This window comes from Pristis pectinata, chromosome 11, assembly GCF_009764475.1.
Source record: "Pristis pectinata isolate sPriPec2 chromosome 11, sPriPec2.1.pri, whole genome shotgun sequence".
Lineage (NCBI taxonomy): Eukaryota > Metazoa > Chordata > Chondrichthyes > Rhinopristiformes > Pristidae > Pristis > Pristis pectinata.
Genome location: NC_067415.1, coordinates 50,205,317 through 50,225,644, shown reverse-complemented (window position 1 = coordinate 50,225,644; position 20,328 = coordinate 50,205,317). Strand labels below are relative to the sequence as shown.

General features: G+C 40.0%; 1 protein-coding gene across 6 annotated transcripts in view; it reads left to right on the top strand.

Moving 5' to 3' along the window:
* Positions 1 to 17,992, top strand: part of LOC127575652 (progesterone receptor-like) — a 253,476-nt gene extending 235,484 nt beyond the window's left edge. For all 6 annotated transcript variants that reach the window (XM_052025535.1, XM_052025538.1, XM_052025534.1 and 3 more), the window contains 2 exons: positions 13,403 to 13,560; positions 14,699 to 17,992. In XM_052025535.1, coding sequence (XP_051881495.1) covers positions 13,403 to 13,560; positions 14,699 to 14,854 — 314 coding nt within the window. In that variant the 3' untranslated portion in view covers positions 14,855 to 17,992. The remainder of the gene's footprint in view (positions 1 to 13,402; positions 13,561 to 14,698) is intronic.
* The last annotated feature ends 2,336 nt before the right edge of the window (positions 17,993 to 20,328 follow it).

The window sequence follows — 20,328 nt, the reverse complement described above, 5'->3', positions numbered from 1 at the left end:
AGGCACTGTTGTTCCACATTGCTGGCAATGGCTTCCATGTTAACAATAGCCAAATGTTTTGCCTGCAATTCATCCAAAATCTATCTTCTGAGAATATTTGGAGTAATGACTTGACAGCGCTATTTTAAGCAACCTTGCTGTTGACAGTTCAAACTTCATCTTGTAGAACATCTGGAAGTCTGAATTTGAATACTCGCCCAGGCTGGCTCATTATCTCAGGCTATGTTTGTAGACTCACATCAGGAGTGCGTCTTGCTGGGTTGTTGGCACAATTTCTGTGGTTCATTTATGACTTACAGTGTGAAAATTGTATTCTCACTCCTTACATCAGAAGCTCCGTAAGCAAATCTAGATAGAGCATCAGCAATGGCCTTTTGCTTCGAAGAATGATATTTGATCATATAATCACATTGTGACCATAAATAGACCTGTCTCTGCATCCTAGAAGGCACCAGCAGCTTCAGAACTCAGATGGGTATTTTATTAGAAGTTAACAGCAACATCCAAATATGTAGTGTTTATGTGAAAATGCTGCTTTTTTATGTTACACAGTCACAGGACTTACTTACATAACTAAAAATTCACCACAGGAATTAAAAAGCTGAGGTGGTCAAACTCTGCATCACTTTTCTCTCCAACCAAGTTCCCAATGTGTGCTGTCACACCCTGTTTTGAGCCAGGCATGTTAATGTGTGACATTTCTCACTCACAGCCCTACCGCCCTCAAACCATTGTTGTTTTCAGCTTGCTCTGTAAATTTCTTGTGATTAGAGCAGAGATGGATAAGGTGTGATTTAACAGAGTTGTTCAAAGTTATGGAAGATTTGAATAGAGTAAATCAGGTGAAACTGTGCTAATAGATTGGAGGATAACCAGAAGATGCAGATCTATTGTAATTTGCCAAAGAACCAGAGGTGAAATAATGATATAATTGTTTTAGAAAACAGTGCCTATATACAGATTAAATAGTAACTCTCAAAATGGAGGTTGCCTTTGTTTATTCACTAAGGGGTATATTAAATATTTATTATTAAGTGAATATTGCTGGCAAGGTCAGCAATAAGTGCCTATCCCTAATTAGCCCTGTATTGCGACAGTAAGCAGACCTCTTGAATCGTGCTCCTTGTGGAGAGGATACTTCCAGAGTGTTGTCGGATAGGGAGTTCCAGGCTTTAGACTCAGTGGTGATGATGGAACAGCAACATATTTCCAAGTCAGGATAGTTTGCAGCATGGAAGGGAGCTCTTGGTTGTGATATTCCTTTGCACCTGTTGTCCCTGCTCTTCTTGGTGATGGCTCATGAGTTTGGGAGGTGTTGTGAAAGAAGTGCTGACAAGCTGCCGCAACACATTTCATAAATGGTACGCCATTTGACCACAGTACCTCAGTGGAAGGAGAAGAGAATATTTGAGATAGTGGATGGCATGCCAGTCAAGTGAATTACTTTGTCTCAGTGATATTGACATAGCGGTATGTTGCTGTTTGGAGGTGTATACATCAGACAAGGGAAGAGTATCCCACTAGTGTAGCAGCTAATGTAATGCTTTAGAGCACCAGCGACCCGGGTTCAATTCCGGCCACTGTCTGTAAGGAGTTTGTACGTTCTCCCCGTGTCTGTGTGGGTTTCTTCCAGGTGCTGCAGTTTCCTCCCACATTCCAAAGACGTACGGGTTAGGAAGTTGTGGGCGTGCTATGTCGGCACCAGAAGCGTGGCGACACTTGCGGGCTGCCCCCAGAACACTCTACGCAAAAAGATGCATTTCACTGTGTGTTTTGATGTACATGTGACTAATAAAGATATCTTATCTTACATTACCAACTCATGAACTGTAGATGATGGAATGCCTTTGTTGAAGCAGCTGTAGATGGCTAGGGTTTGGACACTGGTCTGAAGTACTTGCAGCAGTTATGTCCTACTGCTGGAGTGATCAGTCTCCAACAACCACAACCGTCTTCTTTTGTGCAAAGTACGACTCCAGCCAGAAAAATATTCCCTTTTATTCACGATTGATTCAATTTTACTATAACAGCAGGATACTGCACAAAATATTTCTGGACCCATGAGGACATAACAGGGAGGTGGGACTAATTGTGAAACTGCTTTAATGAGCTGACACAGACATGATATACCCTCCTGTGCTGTATGATATGTTGATTCGATCTGTTTCTCTCTTTGGGTCTCACTGGCTACTGTTTCATGTCCAATATGATATTCTGGCTCAGATCTGATATTTTCTTGGCAGGCAAAGTGGCACACAAAACAATAAAGACAATCAGCACAGGAGGAGGGCTTGCTACTACAAATACTCACTCCTTTGGAAGATGCTGTTAATAATATATTAACATGGCAGATTATCATGTTTAGCCTCGACACTGCTCAACAGGCAGTGTGAAGGCTAACCATGATCAGCTGCCATGGCCTACTGTTGTCACTGAACAGGCAACTGCTTGCCAGTAATACTGTGGGCTACACCTTGTTCCTTTCTCAATATCTTGGATTTTAATACCAAAATAGCGATGGAAACCTGATAACAATAGACTATGATTTGTTTTTAATGCAGCAATCATCAGAACGAAAATGGCTGGCATCCTTAGTGAGGGACCTGCACTGGGGATTCACTGAGCATATGTGAGCAAGAATTAATGGAGGTGTCAAGAATGGTAGAGGGAGGAGCTGACTAGAGGTCAACTCTTGTGTTAATACTTCTGAAAAAGACTAAGGTCAAAGGAGTTTTCCGCAGAATATTTGCTAAAGATATTGGACTGTCTTCCAGCAAGCTTCAGAAGACTTAGACTGTAGTATAGTAGTGTACGTGATCTGCTTGCATGATGTTCTCATGCATGGCAGTGACAGTTTGTGGTCTCCTCAAGGGTTGCTGCATCTAGGCTCCCCTGAGTTTCAGATGTGTCCAATAGCAGCATCTCTCCAGTACTAAAACAACCAGGCAGGCCTTGACGCAAACTGGGTGACTGCTTCACCAAGCACCTTCACTCCATCCACTGTGGCTGCCTGGATTTCCCTGTCGCCAGCCATCTTAATTCTCCTCCCCATTCCCACACCGACATGTCTGACCTCAGCCTCCTCCACTGCCACATTCAGGCTAAATGCAAACTAGAATGCAAATGCAAAAAAGAGGAAAAGCAACTTATATTCTGCCTACAACCTGGCAGCATGAACATTGAATTCTCCAACTTTCGGTAACGGCTCCCCCTCTGTCCCTTTTCCCTTTCCTCTCCTCTCCTGATCTACCTTGCCCCCAGCACCGGGTTTCTTTTCCCTCCTCCAGCCCCACTGTCTGCCCATCACCCACACACACCTCCCACTGGTTCCGCTCATCCACTACTCCCCTCTGCCCTCCCCACAACACTCCCTTTATTCCATGCTCCACCTTCCTCTCCTACCAGATTCCATCATCCTCAGCCCTTTGTCACTTCTACCTATCACCTCCCAGTTAGTGACGCTATTCCCACTCTCCCCCCTCCCTCATCTGCCCATCACCGCCCCCCCCTCCACCTTACCTGGATCCACCTGCCAACTCTTGCTCCACCCCTTCCCTCTACCATTTTATACTGGACATCTCCCTTCTATCTTTCAGTCCAGATGAAGGGTCTTGACCTGAAACATCGACTGTCCATTTCCCTCCATAGATGCTGCCTGACCTGCTGAGCTCCTCCAGCTTTCTGTGTGTTAGCCTTGGTGGACAGGCTGGGAAATTAAATACATGAGAGCCAAAGTTAGCTCAGTTAAGGGGGCCATGCTAAGCTGCAGCCCAATAGCAGGGCAGTTCTGGAAATGGAGAATGTTGCACCTACTATGATAAAAACATATCTGGACCTTTACAGCTTCTTAAGCCAGTGCTTGCCTTGGTTCCAAAAAGCAAGCTAGCCCAAGGCATAGAGCATGGACTGGTCCCAAGTCTTCAGATGGGCCTTTGGAAGTCTGAGCCCCAGCCAAGTACTGATGGTGTGCACCTCGATGGGGCTGGTTTGAGCTATGGCAGCCCCTCGAGTTGCTGACACCTCCTCACTGAAACACCAGACCTTGGAAAGTTATGAGAAGCTGACAGTAGAACCTCAGACCAGGCTCACAAATCATTTGTGGAGTGAAAGTTTGTGAGGCAAAAAGATCTTTGAATTCTTTGTGATCAAAGGTTATTTTCAAGGTGGCTGAGCTCTTGCAGTACGAATTGGCACAAGGAGCACATTTGATAGTTGGACGGATGCTTTTAGTTATGGGTGAAAAGATGGGACAGATGTTCAGCATCTTAGTTCAACTAGGGGAGAAGAAAGTCAAAAGTTTATTGTCATATGCACAAGTACATGTATGCACAAGTGCAATGAAAAACTTACTTGCAGCAGCATCACAAGCACATAACATCAGATACACAACATTCACAAGAAAAACATAAATTAATCAAATTATACACAATCTTCACAAGAAAGAACAACTTTGAACAAACAAAAACAAAGTACATTGCAGTACAAAGTGGTTATAATGTTGCTAAACTGAGGTAGTGATTAGGGTTGTGCAAGTTGGTTCATGAACTGAATGGTTAGAGGGAAGTAGCTGTCCTTGAACCTGGTGGTGTGGGACTTCAGGCTTCTGTACCTCCTGCCCGATGGTAGCTGTGAGAAGAAGAGCTTGTTCAGCTGAGATTTCCTTCAGTGAACTGCTATTGAACAGCTCTGGAAGCAGTTAACGATTGTTCAACAGCTTCCCTTATATCATCAGTGATCTTGCTGGAGACCCTTCATCAAACATTGCTTCCATGTGCAAATAAAGTTACGTCAACAAGAATGAACAGGAGGAAATGATCACATGGTTGCGCTCTGTGGACTGTATTGCTGGATGTCACTAGAAGTGTTGAAATAGTAGAATTGTTTTACAATCCAGCAACTGGTCAATGCAGCTCAAGTTGATCTATGGGTCTGATCAACAGTAAATGCCAGGTCTAGATTTGAAATTCCTGATGTGTCGAGAGTACGATGGTGTGGGAGCTGTTGATCTGGTACTACACAGGAAATTCTGATACCTAAGTGCAGAGCTTCAGTGAGTGGTACTTTAACCCAGCCAGTATATTTCCTGATTTCCCAGCCAATCAGTGTGTGCAGCCACAGTGATGATCCAAGTAACTTAATTTTATGTTGCACTTTAAAGGGACTCTCCAACATTCAATGAGAAGGATTTTGGGGCTGGAATCACAGCAGGGGGGAATACAAAGTGGAGTCCAGGCATTCAAATGCTGTACCTCATTCTGGTAACCCTCAGGTATGCTGCTGGGACCTGTTAGGGCATTCAGAAAAAGAAGCTGGCTAGTTAAGCAGCAATAATGTGGTTGAAGGTTGGCCAGGAGGTTGCCCAGGCTGCCCGAGCTGCAGGAGGATATGCCATGCACATAAATTCAGTGCCAAAGAGTTGAGGTTTCACCTGGTGACTTACACATAGCTGGGTCAGAACAGATGGGGGAGGAAGGATGAACAGTGGAGATTCCATACTAAAAGTCTGGGTACTGTGCCTAAAGGATCTTCGATGAATAGAATACTTCTGGAACAGCAGTAATGAATTTGGAGTATATTGACTGGCGTTCCAGCTGGACACTCAAACACATCCTGTGACTGGCCTTTGCGATGGTATCTTTGTACCCGGAAAGAATGGCCATCTGCAGGTGGCATCAGAAGTGGCAATCAAACCAATGAAGTCAGACCTTACCCGATGGCTAAAACACTGTGACTCACAGCTTAAATATGACACGTGATGGACTAGCCTTGGCAATTTATCATCCCACTGTTCCCTAGAAAGTGTCATCCCGCTCATCATGAACAGAAAAGTGTGGGTGGGCCACCTGGGAGATGGTGGTGAAAGTGGGTGTACAACTGAGTACCTACTTCACCATGCACTCACTCTCCCCCAGCTCTGGTCAGCCTTCAACATGCTGTCTCCTGTCCAGATGGCCAAAACAGCAATAATGAATCAAGGCAACTTTTACCAACGCTGTCCATAAAAAGATATCCATGCCCCTTTGCCTGAGACTGGCTGAAGATTCTTTACCTTTGTTTTTGAAAAAGCTGCCAATATGTTTCATCACCTAAACCTTCACAAGGATGCAGGAAGGTGCATCAACATCTTATTGACGTCATGTGGTCCTACTTGGGTTATTTTAAGAGCATCCTGAGCTTGCTTTAGAAAATCTGGTGATTTCTAAACCTGGCACCAAAGAGAATGTACACAAACTTTTCCACCTGATTATACTTTTTTTTCAATTACAAATGGTCACAAACAAAAATGAACATTACAATTTTTCACGTTATTTTACATGAATTGTAGCAGCATGTTTTCAAATCAGTTTTTTACAACATCCACAACCGTTTTGTAACGAATGTTACAAAATTGGGTACCTCTTGCTGAAGGTGGGAATTGTTGCTGTAGGCTTAAGGCAAGGTGCCATATCATGACTGGTATTTAGCAAGAGAACGTGGATCAAATCTGTGGACATGGAGGGAGGAAGTCCAGGAAATGTGAGGTAGGATCAAAAGAAAAACATTTTTGTTTGTGGGAGAAGGGTGGTGGTGGTGGTGAGATGCTGAGACCATGTAGGCCATAGTCTGGCATAATGGGATACCACCCTGATGAAATCATGGGATGCAACAGTCATTTAGACCAGGCCCTCCTCCTCTGGGTGAGCTGCCATCCTGTGCCTACCGGATAATTAAAACTGGTGAAGGGAGCAGGAACGAACTGAAAGCTCAATGTAATACCAGCCCCTCCCCAAGCTATTTTAATCACCCCACCCAACCCCCAATTTCTCCATCCCCATCTCCTCACCTCATAATTCGAGCTGGGTGGATGAATATCAGTGTTAATAATACAAAAACAACATTGTTTTCAGTTTTCCTTAAATAATAGTTACTAACTCAAGATTCGGAATATTTGTGAGTTTCTGTTAACTGCTCTTGGACCCAGTCACTTCCCAGTGATACTTTATCAAATGGTCCACATACAAAGTAATGGTTTATCACATTTGTTGTGTTTAGCTTTTAAACACCCAGATATGGTGGAGAATTTCAGCAAGGCACATTGCAAAGTGCAAACTAAATGGTTATAATTTTCAGTGTTATTAATAGGTGTTTTACACATTTTGAAAATTGATTATTTGTGGCATTACTGAACAGTTACTGTAGTACCCGCAGTTCACTCCCCAATGTTTTCACAGGTGTAAGCCTCATCCAATGCGCTGTTTCCGCACAGTCGTTTCATAATTGTACAATGCGATGGTTGTTGAATAGGACATGAGTGGGAGGCATAATGATGAAGGGAGTGGAGGATCGCACCAGATCATTAACCCATGCCTATTCCTTTCTGGGCACTCCTGGAGCACTCCAACCATGCTGCTCCACATGACTGCTGCATGGCAGCAGCACCAAGATATGGCACATTGGCTGGAGACCTCAACGCAGCCAATGTTATGTGGGACTAGCTCTGCATAAAGTCAGCCAGCAACTCACAGAGGGGAAGTGTATTGTGGCTGGACTAGATATTGGCATGCATCCTGGAACTTGGTTTGACTTGGGAGACGTTGAAGAATGGCTCCACAAAGAAGAGGGTATACTAGAGGAGTCTCCGAATTTGCGCTTAAGACCTTGGTCAGGAGGTGGAGAGGCAGAGAGATGCGTTGTTTCAGCAAGGGTACAAGATGCTCACAAGACAAGTTTCCTGAAGGCAGTAATAGCTTAGATGTGGCAGATAAAGGACCTGGTGAGGACATTCAACAATCTCAGATGAATTGTCAAGGTCAGTGTCTGTTTTATTTAAATGCCACACTTCACCAACTGCACCACAAGCGTCCGACACTGGTCAATGTCGTGGATTTCCATTACTTACCCACCAGTCATCCCCTCTATGCCTAATATTCACTTTATCTTTGAAAACTTTGCTGCAAGCTTCACACTCATATCTCATAGCTTACCAGATATTCAACCATGAAAGATATAGAATGGAAACACATTGCGAGTCACTCAGTGACACACTTCCCTCCTGCTGCAAGGCAGAATGATACGTAATCACAGCCAGCAAGGATCAGGTATGACTGCATGGCTTTAACCAGAAGGAAGAGACTTGGTTCACCTTCATTGGTGGAGGCATTGCTGAAACAACAGATGACAGCTTTCTTGTATCTAATGGAAGACAGGTAGTAAGGCAATGTGCAAAGATGATTAGTTAGTGTATTTTTAAAATAATATCTTACTTTGATTTGTGGTGATTTGCAACATTTATTTAACATTGGCTTTTATTTTTACCTTTTGACCTTGTGGTAGTCAGCAGCAGGGGGACTGCAAGGTGATTTGGGAATTGGTTGTATTTATTGTTTTAGCAGTGGACTGATTTGCCCCTGCCATTTGGAAACAGTTAAAAACTATTAATGTAATTACAACATTAAAGAAACACTTAGATTACTTTTAAATAATGCCTCCACCATTGCTACAAATGTCAATAAAGAAACATAACTTATCTTATTCTGACATTTTTTCATCACAGCTGCAAAATTTTCTTTGAAATGAATGGACATGGATCCTGTGCTGTAGAAATGCTGGAGAATGCTGTGCTGGTGACTCCATGTGGAATCCAGCAGCAAAGAGCAGCTAGGAAATACCACTGGAGCTTTGTCAACAAATCCCAACAAAATCCAGGCCTGATATTTTCTATGGACTGGGGTTAATGAGGGAAATATTGACTGCTCCACCCCAATGCTTGTCCAAGTAGAGGTGAATCTACTGCTTTCCTTGCAGCATGCAGACCAGAAAGAAGTTTGCTGCTTTAACAGCCTAGCTATCTTTTTAAGTTACTAATGTGTTGCTAATGAGAAGAATGGACTGGAAAGGATTTTAGTGAGAAAGCTCCTGCAATAAAACTGCTAGTAAGCATTAAAAGAAGTCCAGGTTGTTAAAGCAGCACAAGAATATTTTGGATATGAAGCTATTATGGTATTGACCCTACAAATGAATTTTAAATGAAAGGTTACAATCTACTGGTTTTTCACGATATGCAGGAATTAGGTGAATATTATAAATAGTGTTTGAATCTTCAATATTATCATAGCTTAAATGTTGAAGTTAAAATTCCGGCATAGTTCAATAGAGAAATTTAAAGCTCAGCAGGGATTTTAACAACTGATTAAGTAAATTGCAAGTTCATTTTAGTTACCTTGTAGGTGATTTGTTTTTATAATAAATAGCATGTAGTTTATGATGATTAACAGGGTAAACTATCACCAGGATGTGGCAGATTTGGCAGATATAATCTTTTTGTGACTTGTAAGGTTAAGAGAATGAATAACAACATCACATTGAGAAGAGAATGGAAAGAGGAACCAGAAAATGTCAAGTAAATTTTTTGATTACTTACGTTATAGGATTTGGAATATCAAAGGATTCCTGGTCATTCAGGAAAAATGAAGCCTTCCCCTTTTGTAGAACCCCACCCCTGAACATGAGACCACCACAGATTGACCCAGACGTCATTTTCACCAGTGTTACTTGTTTGTGCAGACAGCTTCTGGACTGCACAATTTCTGCCACTTTCTGTCAATCCCCTACTCATCCAAGGCATGATGAAGTAAGCAGGGTTTAACTAATGTTCAAAAGTAAAAATGGGTGGAATCTCATCCCTTGAACAGTGATGAGTTATAATTTCATTTCACACACACGGCTACCCACCCAAAACCTGTTTTTTTTAGGTGTAGGATACAGCATAAGAGAGGGATTCATCAGAGAATATTGATAATATTCTATGATCATGTAATATTATAACAGAGATATGCAATACACCGAATAAACAAAAGTCCTGAAAATAATCAGCGTTTGTTCAACAATTTACTTTGTATCCCCTTCAGTAACTTCATTTTTGTGAGTAGTGTACATGGACCCAGCAATGTAGAAGGTAACACATCCTTGATTCAGCAGTAACCATGAGAAGTCAATTACATCTCTTCCTTGTTGAGTGTATTTTCCATAGTGAATACTGTTAGAAAGGCTCTCACTAAAATCTCACCATATGATTTATTTTGAAATTTCCTCTTCAGTTGGATATTCTTTCTTCCTTTAAATATCTGTTGCAAATGTAGCACTGTTCTCCAGATTTCCAGCTGATGGGTGGAGAATGGTGCTCAAATGTGCCACATTTTTAGTGCTGCTGATGAGTGAGATTCCCCATGGAAAAATCATTAAGGACCACATACCAGCCATTGATATTTTATTAAAATCATTTTTGTTTAAGTCAGGGTAAATATATCTCTCAGAACCTTGCCTAAAAGGACAATGAGTGTAAGAGCACTTTATCTGAATGCTCGTCAGTGAACTTGTGGCTCAAATCAGTACAAAAGGATATGATTTAGTGGCCGTTACTGAAACATGGTTGCAGAGTGGAGATGAGTGGGAATTAAATATCCAAGGGTATCAGGTACTACGAAGGGATAGGCGGGAAGGTAAGGGAGGTGGGGTAGCGCTCTTAATTAAGAATGAGATCAGGGCGATAGTGAGAGATGATACAAGATCTAAGGAGCAGAATGTTGAGTCCATCTGGGTAGAGGTTAGGAATAGTAAAGGGAAAAAAATCACAAGTGGGAGTTGTCTATAGGCCACTGAATAATAACATTACAGTGGCACAGGCAATAAACCAAGAAATATTTGATGCATGTAAGAACAGAATGGCAGTTGTCATAGGGAACTTTAACTTCCACATAGATTGGGCGAATTAAGTTGGTTGAGGCAGTCTTGAGGAGGACTTCATAGAATGCATCCTTGGTAGCTTTCTTGAACAGCATATTAGTGAACCTATAAGGGAAAATGCTATCTTAGAAATGGTCCTGTGCAATGAGAGGTAAAATTAACAATCTTGTAGTTAGGAATCCTCTTGGAAAGGGTGATCATAGTATGATTGAATTTCTCATACAAATGGAGGATGCAATAGTTCAATCTAAAACCTGTGTATTATGCCTAAACAAGGGAGACTACAACAGGATGAGGGAGGAGTTGGCTAGTGTAGACTGGAAACACAGGCTATATGGTGGGACAGCTGAGGAACAGTGGAAGACTTTCAAAGAGATTTTTCAGGGTGCTCAACAGAAGTATATTGAAGTTAAAAGCAAGGACAGTAAGGGTGGGGAGAGCCAGCCTGGGATAACTGAGGAAATAAAAGAAGGCATCAAGCTAAAAGCTCATGTATACAAAGTCACCAAGAATAGTGGGAAACTGGAAGATAGGGAAAACTTTAAAAAGCAACAAAGAACCACTAAGCAAGCAATAAGGAAAGGGAAGATATTATGAAAGTAAGTTAGCACAAGATATAAAAACAGATAGTAAAAGTTTTATAATTAAATCATAGAAGGGTGGCTAAAGTGAACACATGTCCCTTGGAAGATGAGAAGATATTGAGTTATGTGGAATTGGCCAAGGCCTTGAACGACTATTTTGTGCCGATCTTCACGGTGGAGGTCACGTTTAACATGACAAAGAGAGATGTTATGGATGTGATGGGAGGTGAGGACTAAAGAGGTAGTGATGAACAAATGAGTGGGCCTAAAGGTAGACAAGTTCCCTGGTCCCAATGGGATGCATCCCAGGGTACTGAAAGAAATGGCGTTCGGTAGAGGCATTTGTGAAAATTTACCAAAATTCTCTGGACTCTGGGCAGGTCCCAGCAGATTGGAAGACAGCGAATGTCATGCCACTGTTTAAAAAAGGATGTAGGCAAAAGGCAAGTAACTATAGGGCAGTTAGCAACGTCTGCAGTCTGGAAAATGCTTGAAGCTATCATTAAGGAAGAAATAACGAGACATCTGGATAGAAGTGGTTCCATCAGGCAGACACAGCATGGATTCAGGAAGGGCAGGTCCTGTAATGACAAACTTACTGGAGTTCTATGAGGATTTAATGAGCACAATGGATAGAGGGGAATAGGTGGATGTTGTATACTTGGATTTCCAGAAGGCGTTCAATAAGATGCTGCATAAAAGACTTATCCATAAGATAAGGATGCATGGAGTTGGGGGTAATGTATTAGCATGGATAGAGGATTGGTTAACCAATAGAAGGCAGGGAATTGGGATAAATGGGTGTTTCTCTGGTTGGCAATCAGTGGTGAGCGGAGTGCCACAGGGGTCGGTGCTGAGTCCACAACTGTTCACAATATACATTAACAATTTGGAAGAGGGGACCGAGTGTAGTGTATCCAAGTTTGCTGATGACTGTAAATTGAGTGGAAAAGCAAATTGTGCAGAGGATGCAGAGAGTCTACAGAGGTTTATAGATGGGTTAAGTGAGTGGGCAAAGGTTTGGCAGATGGAGTACAATGTTGGTAAATGTGAGGTCATCCACTTTGGAAGGAAAAATTGAAGATCAGATTACTATTTAAATGGTGTAAGATTGCAGCATGCTGTTGTGCAGAGGGACTTGGGAGTGCTTGTGCATGAATCACAAAAGGTTGGTTTGCAGGTGCAACAGGTTATCAAGAAGGCAAATGGAATTTTGGCCTTCATTGCTAGAGGGATTGAATTTAAGAGCAAGGAGGTAATGCTGCAACTGTGCAGAGTACCGGTGAGACCAGAACTGCATGCACTTCTGGTCTCCTTACTTGAGGAAGGATATACTGGCTTTGGAGGAGGTTCACCAGGTTGATTCCGGAGATGATGGGGGTTAGCCTATGAGGAGAGAATGAGTCACCTGGGACTATACTCACTGGAATTCAGAAGAATGAGAGGGGATCTGATGGAAACATATAAAATTATGAAAGGGATAGATAAGATAGAGGTAGGAAGGTTGTTTCCACTGGTAGGTGAGACTAGAACTAGGGGACATAACCTCAAGATTCGGGGGAATAGATTTAGGATGGAGGTGAGGAGGAACTGCTTTTCCAGGAGAGTAGTGAATCTGTGGAATTCTCTGCGAGGGAAGCAGTAGAGGCTACCTCATTAAGTATATTTAAGACACAGTTAGATAGACTTTTGCATAGTAGGGGGATTAAGGGTTATGGGGAAAAGGCAGGTGGATAGACTTGAGTCCACGGCCAGATCAGCCATGATCTTATTGAATGGCGGAGCAGGCTCGACTGGCCAGATGGCCTACTCCTGCTCCTATTTCTTATGTTCTTATGACACCAAGGTGTCGTCAGAACCAAATGATCTAAGAAAATATTTCATAAACTTGATGGTTGCTGGGTGCACAGGAAGACTTGAAAACATTGTCCTGAAACACCAAAAGGAAATACTTTAATATCTGTTCAGGATGACTGTGAATTTTGTGCTAAAAACAAAGGTTTTAAAGCTAGAATAAGGAACCATTTGAGGCAGTGTCTGCAGGTTTTATCCAGCATTTAGAAAGTTTTATGTCGGAACTGGCATTTGTTTTTCAGTTCCCTTGGAAGGCCTCAAGAGCCAGTCCTACTTTGAAGAGATGCGGAGAGACTACATTAGGGAGCTGAGTAGAGCCATTAACTTGCAGGAGAAAGGTGCACAGGGCAGCTCTCAGCGTCTTTACCAGCTCACTAAACTCATGGACTCGATGCATGAAGTAGGTGTGGTTACCTAATGTGATATATTGGATAGCTTTCTTTTTCTACTCTTCCACTATGAGTGGTGGTTGAGGATTATCGTTAATGTTCCATCATATGTTTCATAGATTTATTTAAATTATGTTTACCCAATCAGTTCATGTGCTAATAAGCCAGTTGTATTCCCAGAGACAGAGATTGTTGACAGTGCTACAACTAAGATCAAACTCTATTAATATGTTAATAGCCTATCTGTTTTTTCTTTTTCTTCCTATTTCTCTTCACCAGTTTTTATCCCAGCTAAATTGAAGTTATTAAGTGTTGACTGGGCCATGGTTTCAAGAGGCAACTGTCAACCACTGGTACCTTTATCATTGTTCATGTTTAAACCTGGCATGTCAGAACTCTGCCTAACTTCAGAACTGTAACAGTCAGGTCCTATCCTATCAACATCACCTGCCCTTGCACACATCTTCTCAGTGAAGGTCCCTGGAGAGCAGTGGTGTGAGAACCTTAGATAATGTCCCTATCTCTCATCCTGTGACACTGAGGTCAACATGATTCTCCCACTGAAACACTGCGATCAACAGATTTCACATAAACTTTGGATTGAACATGTGACTAGCTATTTTAATCGGCACAGTATTGCTTTGTCCTTTTACGTATTGAATTTTTTTTAGTTAATTGAATTCTGCTTTGAATGTCAATTCTAATTTCTCACATTCCTCATACAATGGGATTTCTCAATACTTAAGTGTTGTGCCTGCACATCTTTACATCTGTGTGATTAGGCAGCTTTTGTGACCCTATTTTTCCAAAGTAGCCTAGAAGCCTGTGAGTGACCACATTAAGCTTTATTCCTTTTTTTAAAGAAATATGATTAGACATGGCGGTTGTTGATATCAGTGAACAAATATTTGGCACTTTTATATGGTCATTCCTATAATGGACATTGAAAATAAAAGATCAATGTTTGCAATTAAAACTGACAATCATGAGTAGGTGTTAAGTGTTTGAGATGACTATCAACATGACTTCTGGCTTCAATCTCTGCTTATGTGATCCAGTGAATAAAGAAAGCCATTCAAAATGTTGAAAACTGATCAGGTAAAGGAAAGCACATTAAGATTTGGTAACTTTACTGTCTTTTTTCAATAGCTTGTCAAGAGGTTGCAGCAGTTCTGCTTGAATACATTTGTTCAGTCCCAGGTGCTGAGTGTGGAGTTTCCGGAGATGATGTCAGAGATAATAACTACACAGATACCCAAGATCCTGGCTGGGCTGGTGAAGCCACTGCTCTTCCACAAGAAATGAGGAACTTTCTCTCTTTGTCGCATCTGACTGCTTTGATTCATGGGCAGGGTTTTTTTGCATTATGCAAGCTTTATTCTATTTTTGTGACCATGACAGTAATGCAAATGAAAATTGTTTTCAAATTTATTACAAAAGACTTAGCAATGATGTTTGGTATCAGTTTTGGTGGAAGTACATTGTCTTAGCTGCACTATATGTTTTATAAGCAATGAAATGTGAATTTAGTCTTGTTGTTTAATGTGTAATTTTCAGATCAAAAAGATTTTGTATCTTTTGGTACTTCCTGGTATTTTGTAACATTCAAGTTATGTAAAGTTTCTGCATCTGCTATAACATTAAATGGAAATGCTGTATTCTTCAGTTTGAAAGCTGCTTAACCCCCAAAATTTCTTCATTCATCATATTTCATGTGCCATAAATGGTACCCATACTTTTAAGCGGCTTTTCAGGTAGTCTTTCTTTACTATTTCCAATCAGAAAACCTTGGCTATTATGTTTTTTTTCTTCTGCCACAGCCATCAACTGTATTGAGTGCTGCTTTACTGCTGGAGAAGGTAAACATTGCATAGGTGACTGTGTCACAAGGTTATTGTTTATTGAAAGATATTCAGTGTTCATGTTGTTTGGGGAATTTACATTACTCTGGGCTCCTCAGGTTTTAAATTCCACTTTGCCCATAAGAAATCCTCAGTAGTCACATTTTGTTTCCCTTCAAACAATAATTGATAACATGGAAATTCACAGCATTGTTAAGGGAAGACAAGGAACAGAGATTCCAGTGTGCCTCAAGCCAAGCTCTAAATTTGTGCATGATAGGAACTAGTAAATGGATTGATATTTACTGCCAGGTTTGTAAATCCCAGGTGCAGAGCTTTTACTGGAGCCTCTATAACTTAATGTGGTGGCACTGTGCTTTCCTTTCTCAGAGAATAACCATCCAAGTCTCTCTCTTAGGCTGGAAGGTGAAAAATCAGTACATGCACTCAAACAAAGCAAAAATCTGGATAATGTGCTTACAATGCTGTTGAAGTTCTCATCTGCCCACATACATAACCAGGGCATTATATCCTGCAAGCCAGGAAATCAATATATTTACAAGTATAGATTTCCATTGTGGTTTCAGGATCAGGGAAGCAAGTTTACTGCATGCCATGCCATGACTCCCTCCAGACGCTGATTCATAAGACATTTAAATTTCTATTGTGATTGCACAGATATGTGACTTTTCAGACCAGAAAGTGAATGACATCATAATTGTGTCTGTGCACTCACATTTAGAAATAGGACAGTAATGTAAAGGAATTTGTGTTTTTTTTTCTCTACCAAGGAATTAACTGTGCAGAGTATTATTTTCTCAGTTGGGATGCAATCATTCTTGTACATAAGCCTAGGTTATCTTACATTTCCAGGAAGCAGGGTGCCACTATATCAAGTGACAATAGGCACCAAATGCAGTATCCACTATTCTGGCAGGAACTGCTCAATGAGGGGTTTAATTTCAGTTTGATTTAGACATGACATCTGGATCAGTGTTCTATTAAAGCAGAGGGTATCACCTCCTCAATGAAGGGCTTAGTTACAGTTAGATTTAGACATGACATCTGGATCAGTGTTTCGTTAATGTAGATGACTCAGGGATGAAATCATTGGTCAACTAGTTAATGATATTACAAAAATTGAATTTTCTCTCCCGCCCAAGTATTCTTTAAGATCTAAATTTAGAGAATTAAAAGTAATCTTTTATTCCCTCAATCGTTAAAACAAGTTATAAGCTACCACATAGATATAAGAGCAATTGAAGGAAAAAGTGACTGTTTCAGAATTCTGTTAAATCAGACAACTTTCCTCAACTTTATCCCTTATTTCTCCAGACATCCGCCTTCTGAATCATATAGACCCCTCAAGCACTTTAGAGAATCACCTGTTGTATTTCCAACAGATTAAAAAATACATTGCTGTTTGTCAGCGGGGTCCAAGAACATGGATAATATCTAGCTGTGTACAATGTAAACTTCATTTGAGAATAAATATTCCCCTTCCTGAAAGTAACAATGCTCATGTTGAATCAAGCCTTCTGTCTGCTTTGTTCACCTCACGTTGAATGTGTCCATTTGAGATACTCATAACTTAATGACTTAGCCTGGAGACCTTGTTGTCAGACATTCTTCCTTATAATTCATAATAAGATCCCAGGATATAAGACCAAGTCTAATAAGGCTGTCTAGCTCTTTTATATTGAAGTTCAAGGAAATATCAGGGAGCTCCTTTTGAAATCACAAAAATATTTCCTTCTGGCTAAAATCCTTTTAAGTTTCACTCTTTAATCAAAAAGTGCAGTTCAAAGAATAAAAATGTAGTACAACACAGCCATGTTCTTATCTGCGGAACAACACTGATTCTGAACTGTAATACCGTTGAACAGGAAAGACTGTTCCCCAAAAGCTTCTCTGCTGAGTTGCTTCATCTTAGCTGGAGAGGTAGTAGGAATATTACATTGCCTTCTCCTCCTCCAAACCAGTTAAATAAAATTAGAGATAATTGCTAGTTCTGGATTGTATTTGCTGCATTGGATGAGTACGAGATTAGTTTGACTGTAATGACCTTTAGTCCACTCATTCCCATATCTCCCAACTCCATAATACTCTAATAGTTGCTTTCATAGCTCAAGAATGACCAATTGAGCATGTACCAGAGGGAATCCAGTGCCTCATGAACCAAACTCTAGCATGGAGTTAATGCCAGTAGGAAATGAAGCTTGATGCTAATCAAAGGAAATTGGGAATTAAAACAATATGTTAAATATGCTTCAGCTTATTATTAACGTCTATAATCTGCATGCTGAAGATCTGCATAATATGGTAACATTTCTACAACTTCTGCATAAGATTGCACATCAAAAGATATGAGTCTCAGCATTTAAGATATTAAAACTCTATAGGAAGGGAGGTGGGATTTCAGGTTGCAATCTCATTGTGAGAAACACTGATGCTGTTCAGAATCTCTGAGCCTTGTTCCCTTGATACTGATACTTTAATTCTGTGAACTTCCAAACTGGAAAACTCTTACAGAACTGGACCAAACTTCATCATCACGAATATCTTTCTTTTTTTTGGGGGGGGGGGGCAGGGAGGATATTCTGTATCTCCCATTTTTCAAAGTTGTGGATTGCATTTTTAAAATTTCTTGATCTGGTTGTACCTGACAACAAAATTTTGAAGTATTCAGTATGCAAACAAAACTGGATCCGCTTAAAAATGATTCATTCTGAAATTCCGTGTTTTAAATAAGTGTCAACTTGCCATCTAATCATGTCATTTTATCACATGTATCCCCTATTGAACCAGGACTGCTATTCATCTCATAACACATTGGGAAAGGATGCTACTTTTGTCTTTCACTTTGGGCTATTGAATCAGTGTCTTAGTGTTGAAATAACTCAGCTTGATTTGGCATGTGGCTTCATATTAATGCTTCCTAAGAAAAATATAAGCATAATTTCAAGATTCAGAGATATGTAGGTTGGCGGAGTTGTGATCGGTGCTGCTCTTAAGAGAGATGTCCTCCTTCTTCCAAGCAAAATACCTGTGGCATATGCAGTTAACAAAACAAGAGGAAGATTATTCTCCCTTTGCGATAGTAAGAAATGTTATTCAGCTAAAGTTATTATCCACAGGCCATATACTATTAGCCTCTGACTTCCCTTGGGTCTGCCCACTTGGATTTCAGGATTTAGTACCATCTATTCAGTTCTTTTAAATCATGATCCAAGTGTTCAGAGTTTTTGATGTTCATACAGTTTCATCTATTAAATCTTAGTTTTTTTTCTGATTTTCCCCAGTTTCTGTTATTTGAATTTATTAATGCACTTTCAAATCTATCTAAGACTCTATTGTAATAAACATTTAGAATTTGTAATTCCTGCTTGAGCACACCATAAGGGATTGATTTTCAAGCCCATTCTTGTTTATCAGACTTAAATGGAATAACCTCACAGTCAAACTCTGTGCTGAGATTCTTCCTGCAGCTAATGCTATGGAAAGCCCCAAATGGGGCAAGTGTTGCTTACTCGTGTCAGACATATGAAATTTCCGAAAGAATGGAAATACCTTGTGTTTTCCAATTTGATTAACCTTTATTACTAATGGTGTGTTGAAGTAACTTTTTACACATAACGTTGAACAACCACAATTCAAGTAATCAAAGCCTGAAAAGTATCATTTGAATCTTAGCATATTAAGTTCTTGTGTTTTTCTTGATTAATTTATGATTATGCCTGTGTTAAACTATGTACTGAGGAATTTGAAATGAACGTTAAGTACTTGTATATCACATAGCAAATGTTTAATTCTGTCATCATTTCCTAAATGTTGATAACTTTAAAAGTCTTTAATTCAATTTAAATAGTGCAATAAAGGTTATGTATGCTATTTGTTTTCCTATAGAGATGTATGTCAGTAGTACACTGGTATCTCCAGTGAATTAATGCTCAAACCATCATGGTTAACAAATTTTGCAGTATAGCAGCTGAATAATTCAAGAGTATTTTTGATTTTTTATTTGTTTATTTAATGAAATATTTTTAAATTATAAGCAAAAGATTGGATGTCAAATTTTTAAAAAAATTTTTGGAACTAAAGAAATTGAAATGTTAAAGATTCCATCATGGCAATCCATTCTCTGTCTGAGTTTATTCATGTGCTTATTTCATTAGCTGTTCCTGGGTAGGCTTGACAGGATGGCAATAGAAGCATGTAATTATGAAGAAATTAATATATTGAATGAAGGAAATTATGGGATTCATGCAGCTTTACATTAGTATGTTATTATAAATATTTTTACAATTAATGCGGCAAGAAATGTAAGAATGTGTGAGTGGTTGATCATTGCTACTGTTGTTCTCGCCTTAATTAAGGAGCCAAAAGGAAATAATATCATCCACTGATTACTACTGACTCCTCTCCCCTGCAATCATTTTCTACAACAATTAACAACATAATTGGTTGCATCTGACCAATCCCATTTACACTTGCACTTTCCAAATTACCAAGTTTCGAATTGCAAATACTTGATCAAAATTACTACTCCGGCGAGCAGCATGATACCAGGATGAATGGAACAACAATAACAGTACCGGATATGAACTCCAATCACATCCCATGAAGACAAAATAGTTCAGTAGCATCTTAATACTTCTAATTGTGGAAAATGATTGGAAAATATTATTGGGGATGTATACCAAATGAAACTGCTGATGATATTATTGAGTTTACCTCACCTCTTGAAAAAACATTTCTAAAAGTCTCAATGAATCATAGCAACTATGTTCTCATGAACTAAACCTTGACATTTACCTTTAATAATGAATATCCAGTTTTCATGCAAACAAATATAGTTATTAGTTACTGGTCACATTTTTTGTTTCATATATCAACTTCTTTTCATAATGATTTGTTTAAATGTAATCCCTTGTTCTA